We start from the raw sequence: 7,703 nt of genomic DNA, 5'->3' as shown, positions 1-7,703 counted from the left end.
GGGAGGACAGAGGAATTTTTTGGGAGGACAGAGCCGTTTTTGGGGAGGACAGAGGCCTTTTTCCAGAGGGAAGAGGGGTTTTTGGGGAGAAAAAGGGGGTTTTGGGGAGGAAAGAGGGAGTTTGGGGAGGAAAAAGGGGTTTTGGGGAAGTATAGAGATGGTTTTGGGGAGGACAGAGCCGTTTTTGGGGAGGACAGAGGGAATTTTGGGGAGGACAGAGGGAATTTTTGGGAGGACAGAGGGAATTTTGGGGAGGACAGAGCCGTTTTTGGGGAGGACAGAGGGAATTTTGGGGAGGACATTTGGGAGGACAGAGGGAATTTTGGGGAGGACAGAGCCGTTTTTGGGAGGACAGAGGAATTTTTTGGGAGGACAGAGCCGTTTTTGGGAGGACAGAGGGAATTTTGGGGAGGACAGAGCCGTTTTTGGGAGGACAGAGGGAATTTTGGGGAGGACAGAGCCGTTTTTGGGAGGACAGAGCCGTTTTTGGGAGGGCCTCACCTGCGCTGGGTCAGGACGTGCCGCAGGATCCGCGTGAAGCGGTCGGAGACCCCGGAGGAGCTGTGGGGAGGAAGTGGAGAGAAAATGGGTGAGAAAAGGGAGGAAACGGGAAAAAAGGGATGGGGAAAAAGAGGAAAATGGGAAAGGAAAATGGGGTGAAAAAGGGGGATTTGGGGAGGGGAAGGGAAGAGAGAAAAGGCAGAGAAAAAAGGGGGAGAATAAGGGGAAAACACTAAAAAAGGGGGCAAGGATTAAAGGAAGGGGAGGAAAGGTTAAACAGAAAGGGAAAAAGGTGAAAGAAACAGGGGGAAAAGCTCAAAAAAAAGGGAAAAAAAGGCACCTGCTGATCTCCTCAGCCCCCATGTGGAGGAGGAGGTCGGTGGAGGTGAGGCCGAAGACGACGCCGTCGATGTCCAGGGTGCAGGGCTCGGGCACCAGGAGCACGCGCTGGACACACGGACACGGGGCTGGGCACCCCCAAAGCCACCCCAGAACGCCCCAAAGCCACCCCAGAACGCCCCAAACCTCCTCAAATGTCTCAAACCCACCTTGAAATGCCCCAAATCCACCCTGGAATGCCCCAAACCCACCTTGGAACGCCCCAAATCTGCTCTGGAACGCCCCAAATTGGCCCTAAATCACCCCAAAACTCCCCCAGTCCCACCAAGTTTTGTTTAAGCCCCCAAAACGTTCCCCAAAATCCCGAGCTGGATTTTCTGCAGGAACATCAGATTTGTTCCCAAGGGGTAAAGAATGATTAAATGAAGGAATCTGAACCCAAAAAGGGCTGGGAGGGGAGTTGGGAGCTCTGGAATTCCAATCCCAAATCCTTTGTCCCCCCTGGAAGCCGTGGGAAAAAAAAAAAAAAAAAAAAAAAAAGGGGGGATTTCAGCCCAAATCCCAGCTGGGGTTTGCCAGGAGGGCTGGGAATTCATTTTTTGGGGGGAAAAAGCAGAATTTTGGGGCCGGTACCGCTCTGTCCTCCTTGGGCACGTCCGGGAGGGGGAAGGGAGGCTGCGGGTACACGAAGTCGTGGGAGACGTCCCGGAGAGAGGGCACCAGCACCAGCTGGCAGCCAGCACTGGGGAAAAAGAGGGAAAAACGGGGTTGGGGGGGAGAAAGGAGAGAGTTTTGGGGCAAAAAGTGGCGTTTTTGGGGAAAAAAAAACCCCCGTGGGAATGGGGAATTTGGGGGGTTTTCCTCCCCACCTCCGGGTGCCCTCGATGACGGTCCGGAGGCAGAGGCGGAACACGTCGGAGAAGGGGCTCAGCAGCTGGCAGCTCTGGATTGGGGGAAAAAACCACAGGATTGGCACAATTCCCGTGGATTTGGGGGTCCGGGGGTGCCCCAAATCCGCAGGGATTGAGGGGATTTGGGGGGGGGTCCCTCCTCACCTCCACCTGCTCGTGCTTGGCGTCCAGGAAGGGCCCGAGCTGTGGAGAAAGGAGGGAAATGTTGAAAAGCAGCAGAGAATCATTTTAAATCACTCCCCACAAAAAGAGAATTTTTAATCATTCTCATCAGTGAACCCCGATTTTAACCCACACCCCCAAAATTTCAGGGCAAAATGAGAGCAAAACAGGGAAATGGCTGAAATTGATGAGTTGTGCCCAGGCAGGGAATCAGGATTTGACTCCAAGGCAGCATTTGCTGTTAAAATTGAGCTTTTCTGTCACTTTGGGGTGAGAAATGGGGATTTTGGGGATTGCTGGGTGAAAAATGAGAGGTTTTGGGCACTCTTAAGTGAAAAATGGCTGTTTTGGGGTTCAGAAATGGGATTTTAATGTGAATTTTGAAGGGTTTGGAGCCTCCCCAGCGTTTTGAGGCTGCGGGGTTGGGGTGAGGATTAATAATGAGTGAGGTAATTAATATGGATGGTTAATGAGGGGTTAATTGGGGTCTCCTCACCAGGATACAAACGTCGGGGCAGTCGCGGGCCACGACGTCCAGGAGGTCACTGAGGGGCTCGAAGGCGACGCTGTCCGAGGGGGTGAAGGGGCCACAGGCCACCAGCACCATCCTCTGCTCTGGGGAAAGGAGTTTTGGGGGAAAATCGGGGTTTTTTGGGGAAAAAAGGGGGTTTGGGGGAAAAGGGGGAAGTTTAGGGATGGAGAATGGGGGGGTTTGGGGGATGGAAATGGGAATTTGGGGAGGAAAAAAGGGGGAATGGGGAGAAAAAGTGGCTTGGGGGTAATAAAAAAGGGATTTAGGGACAAAAAGGGAGATTTGGGACCCCAAAAGGGGGGTTGGGGGGATGGAAATGGGAATTTGGGGAGGAAAAAAGGGGGAATGGGGAGAAAAAGTGGCTTGGGGGTAATAAAAAAGGGATTTAGGGACAAAAAGGGAGATTTGGGATCCCAAAATGCAAATGTCCCAAATTCCAGCCCAAATGCCCCAACTCCAGCCCAAATGCCCCAACTCCACCCCAAATCCCCGGGAGCGGGGTCACCTCGTAGAGCTTGGTCACCACCATCCTTCCACCCGTGCTGTTGGTGCCTTCCAGTGCCACCACCTGTGGGACACCAGGATTGGGGGAAAACGGTGGGAAATTGGGAAAAAAGCGTGGGAATCAAGGAAAAGGATTGGGAACTGGGGGGGGGAAATGGGGCAGGAATGGGGAAAAAGGGGAGGAATGGAGGGGAAAGGAGCAGGGATCGGGAAAAAGGAGCAGGGATTGGGGGGAAAAGGAATTGGGGAAAAGGGGCCGGGAGGGGAGGGGAGTCCCCCCAAAGCCGCACCTGTCCCGGGAACAGGGAATATTCTGGAAGCTCCGAGAGGTCCAGAGGGACCTGGGCCCCCCCCGAGTGCTCCCTGTCCCCCAGCAGCAGCACGGAGCGCGCGTTGAGCTTCCCGTTGCCGTCACAGCCGATCTGCCCCAGCACCGTCACCGGCTCCTGCGGGCCCGGCACGGCGGGGGTTAACCCGGAACGGGGTGGGGGGGTTAACCAAAATGGGGGGGTTCACCCCAAAACGGGGGGGGTTAACCTGAAACGGGGGGGGGTTAACACAAAATGGGGGGGTTCACCCCAGAATGGGGGGGCTAACACGAAATGGGGGGGATTCACCCCAAAACGGGGGGGGTAACCCAAAATGGGGGGGTTAACACAAAATGGGGAGATTAACGCAAAATGGGGGGATTCACCCCAAAACAGGGGTGTTTAACTTAAAATAGGGGGATTCACCCCAAAACAGGGGGGGGGTTAACACAAAATGGGGGCATTCACCCCAGAATGGGGGGGTTAAAACAAAATGGGGGGGATTCACCACAAAACGGGGGGGGTAACCCAAAATGGGGGGGTTAACACAAAATGGGGAGATTTGACCCCAAAACAGGGATGTTTAACTCAAAATGGGGGGGATTCACCACAAAACGGGGGGGGTAACCCAAAATGGGGGGGTTAACACAAAATGGGGAGATTTGACCCCAAAACAGGGATGTTTAACTCAAAATGGGGGGGATTCACCACAAAACGGGGGGGGTAACCCAAAATGGGGGGGTTAACACAAAATGGGGAGATTTGACCCCAAAACAGGGATGTTTAACTCAAAATGGGGGGGATTCACCACAAAACGGGGGGGGTAACCCAAAATGGGGGGGTTAACACAAAATGGGGAGATTTGACCCCAAAACAGGGATGTTTAACTCAAAATGGGGGGGATTCACCACAAAACAGGGGGGGTAACCCAAAAAGAGGGGGTTAACACAAAATGGGGGGGGGTTCACACCAAAACAGGGGGGTTTAACCCAAAATGGGGGAAGGTTAACACAAAATGGGGAGATTTGACCCCAAAACAGGGATGTTTAACTCAAAATGGGGGGATTCACCCCAAAACGGGGGGGTTAACCCAAAATGGGGGGGATTCACCCCAAGATGGGGGGGCTTTAACCCAAAATGGGGAGGGGGGAGTTTAACTCAAAATGGGAGGATTCAACCCAAAATGGGAAGGATTCCCCCCAAAACAGAGGGGTTTGCCCCAAAATGGGAAGGATTCAACCCAAAATGTGGGGGTTTAACCCAAAATGGGGGGGTTAACACAAAATGGGGGATTTGACCCAAAATAAGGGGGGTTTAACCCCAAAATGGGGGAGATTCACCCCAAAACAGAGGGGTTTAACCCAAAATGGGAAGGGTTTAACCCAAAATGGGGGGTTTCACCCCAAAAAGGGGGCTGGGGTCTCACCTGGGCCGGGAGCACAGCGGAGCTGAAGGCGTCCAGGCCGTGGTGCCTCCGCAGAACCTCCCCGAGCTCCTCCACGCGCTCGGCCAGCGCTGGGAGGGGACCCCGGTGTCACCTGGGGCCAGCTGCCACCCCTGACCCCGGTGTCCCCAAACACCCCTGACCCCAAACACCCCTGACCCCAAACACCCCTGACCCCAAACACCCCTGACCCCAAACACCCCTGACCCCAAACACCCCTGACCCCAAACACCCCTGACCCCAAACACCCCTGACCCCAAACACCCCTGACCCCAAACACCCCTGACCCCAAACACCCCTGACCCCAAACACCCCTGACCCCAAACACCCCTGACCCCAAACACCCCTGACCCCAAACACCCCTGACCCCAAACACCCCTGACCCCAAACACCCCTGACCCCAAACACCCCTGACCCCAAACACCCCTGACCCCAAACACCCCTGACCCCAAACACCCCTGACCCCAAACACCCCTGACCCCAAACACCCCTGACCCCAAACACCCCTGACCCCAAACACCCCTGACCCCAAACACCCCTGACCCCAAACACCCCTGACCCCAAACACCCCTGACCCCAAACACCCCTGACCCCAAACACCCCTGACCCCAAACACCCCTGACCCCAAACACCCCTGACCCCAAACACCCCTGACCCCAAACACCCCTGACCCCAAACACCCCTGACCCCAAACACCCCTGACCCCAAACACCCCTGACCCCAAACACCCCTGACCCCAAACACCCCTGACCCCAAACACCCCTGACCCCAAACACCCCTGACCCCAAACACCCCTGACCCCAAACACCCCTGACCCCAAACACCCCTGACCCCAAACACCCCTGACCCCAAACACCCCTGACCCCAAACACCCCTGACCCCAAACACCCCTGACCCCAAACACCCCTGACCCCAAACACCCCTGACCCCAAACACCCCTGACCCCAAACACCCCTGACCCCAAACACCCCTGACCCCAAACACCCCTGACCCCAAACACCCCTGACCCCAAACACCCCTGACCCCAAACACCCCTGACCCCAAACACCCCTGACCCCAATCCCTGACCCCTCCTGAGCTCAGGGTGACCCCGGTGTCACCAAACACCCCTGACCCCAAACACCCCCGACCCCTCCCGAGCTGGGGGTGACCCCGGTGTCCCCAAACACCCTCCTGGCCCCCCAAACCCAGGGTGTCCGTCCCCACCTTCCCGCACGTCCAGCGCCTTCTGGAACATGAATTTGTAGGGTTTGCTGAGGCTCTGCTCGGGGCAGCCGAACATTCTGACGGCGCAGCCGCCGCGGCCGCTCCAGGCCGGGCCCTGCACGGAGCCAAACGAGGCCACGACCTCACCCCGGCCCCCCCGGGACGAGTATTTCTGGGAGGGGGTGACACTGTGGGGACAAGAAAACCTGGAGTTGTCCCACCTTGGAACTCCGAGGATTTTGGGTTTTCTTCCTTTCTGGTACCCCAGTTCTGAGCACAAAGATAAACGGAGCTCGGAGGGATGGATTCCCTGATGTGTGAGCAGGGTGTTTTAACAGGGTTTAGTGGTTTGGGTTGATTAATGAGGCTTTAAAAATGACAAATGTTCGTCATTTAAAGGATTTGTAATTCAAGGAGTTCTGTGGGGTTTTACCAACCTCTCCAAATTTACACACTCTAAAAGGCTCCAATCCAACTTCCATAATGGTGTGATTTTAATAAAAAGGAAGGAAAAGGGGTGATTCAGGGGAGCCCCCCAGGAGCCCTCACCCACCTTGGGGAGAAGCTGCCGGGGGAGAAGAGCCCGTAGGGGCTACGGGACGACGGCGCCCGCTTGGGCCGGGGCGTCTCTGGCGTGGAATTGCTGCGTTTCTGGGAGCCCTGCGGGGAACAGGCTCGGAAAAAGGATCTTTCCAGGCTGGTTTCAAGGCAAACCCCGCGGATTTGGGGTGATGCCCACCTTGGATGGGGTGGTGTAGGCGTCCAGCAGCTCGTCCTCCTGTTCCTCGTCGAGGCTGGTGCTCGTCAAGGGGCAAAAACGCTCCTGGTTTGGGGTGAATCCCCCCCGGGAGCCCCAAATCCAATAATTCCTCCCATTCCCAGACCCCACGGGGGATCTGCGACAGCTCACAGCCCCCCACTTTCTGCCAGACCCCCAAAACTGCCCGGGATCTCCTCGGAATGTTGGGATCTCCTCGGGATGTGGGGATACAGCTCCTGCAGCGAGTGGATGTCGTGGAGGAGCCCCCGGCGCTCGTCCCGCCCGCGCCGGCCGCGGCCGCCGCGCTTGGCCAGCACCTGGGGCAGCGGGGCGAGCGCGGGGGGAGCGCTCGCCGCCGTCCCGGGGGGGCTTGGGGCAATCAAAGGGGGCAGTCGGGGACCCCCACCTCGTGCTCGAAGGCGTCCAGGCCCTCGGCGCTCAGCCGCAGGTCCAGGTCTTTGCTGGTGACGAAGGCCAGCAGCTCGTTGGCCAAGGCCACCGGGCCCAGCCCGTGGCTCAGGCACAGCTCCACCACTGCGGGGACAAGGGGGGGGTCCCAAATCCCACCGAGACCCCTCCCCAAATCTTTGGGTACCCCCCCAGTCACCTCCTCAATCCTCTCTGCTCCCCAAAACCCAGCACCTCCCAAAATCCAGGTCCCCACAGCGCGCCCCCTGAACCAAATAACCCCTCACAGCTCCCCTGACACCCCCAAAGGCCTCCCCAGTACCGCTGACACCCCCAAAGCTCCTCTGACACCCCCAGCCCCCCGATATCCCTCACAGCTCCCCTGACACCCCCAAAGGCCTCCCCAGTACCGCTGACACCCCCAAAGCTCCTCTGACACCCCCAGCCCCCCGATATCCCTCACAGCTCCCCTGACACCCCCAAAGGCCTCCCCAGTACCGCTGACACCCCCAAAGCTCCTCTGACACCCCCAGCACCCCGATATCCCTCACAGCTCCCCTGACACCCCCAAAGGCCTCCCCAGTACCGCTGACACCCCCAAAGCTCCTCTGACACCCCCAGCCACAGC

General features: G+C 57.3%; 1 protein-coding gene across 1 annotated transcript in view; it reads right to left on the bottom strand.

The window, feature by feature from the left end:
* The window catches only part of POLA2 (DNA polymerase alpha 2, accessory subunit), a 10,972-nt gene that overhangs the window by 2,871 nt on the left and 398 nt on the right, over window positions 1-7,703 (bottom strand). The window contains exons 2-15 of the mRNA XM_041411649.1: window positions 7,074-7,201; window positions 6,899-6,984; window positions 6,647-6,701; window positions 6,461-6,567; window positions 5,908-6,095; window positions 4,684-4,772; window positions 3,240-3,395; window positions 2,921-3,013; window positions 2,410-2,526; window positions 1,896-1,934; window positions 1,710-1,783; window positions 1,474-1,582; window positions 842-948; window positions 502-561 (exon numbers count right to left, since the gene is read on the bottom strand). Of these exons, the coding sequence (XP_041267583.1) occupies window positions 502-561; window positions 842-948; window positions 1,474-1,582; window positions 1,710-1,783; window positions 1,896-1,934; window positions 2,410-2,526; window positions 2,921-3,013; window positions 3,240-3,395; window positions 4,684-4,772; window positions 5,908-6,095; window positions 6,461-6,567; window positions 6,647-6,701; window positions 6,899-6,984; window positions 7,074-7,201 (1,408 nt within the window). The remainder of the gene's footprint in view (window positions 1-501; window positions 562-841; window positions 949-1,473; window positions 1,583-1,709; window positions 1,784-1,895; window positions 1,935-2,409; window positions 2,527-2,920; window positions 3,014-3,239; window positions 3,396-4,683; window positions 4,773-5,907; window positions 6,096-6,460; window positions 6,568-6,646; window positions 6,702-6,898; window positions 6,985-7,073; window positions 7,202-7,703) is intronic.

This window comes from Onychostruthus taczanowskii, unplaced genomic scaffold (assembly GCF_017590055.1).
Source record: "Onychostruthus taczanowskii isolate IOZ18803 unplaced genomic scaffold, ASM1759005v1 scaffold368, whole genome shotgun sequence".
In the NCBI taxonomy this organism is placed as follows: domain Eukaryota; kingdom Metazoa; phylum Chordata; class Aves; order Passeriformes; family Passeridae; genus Onychostruthus; species Onychostruthus taczanowskii.
This window is presented reverse-complemented; position numbering and strand designations above follow the sequence as displayed.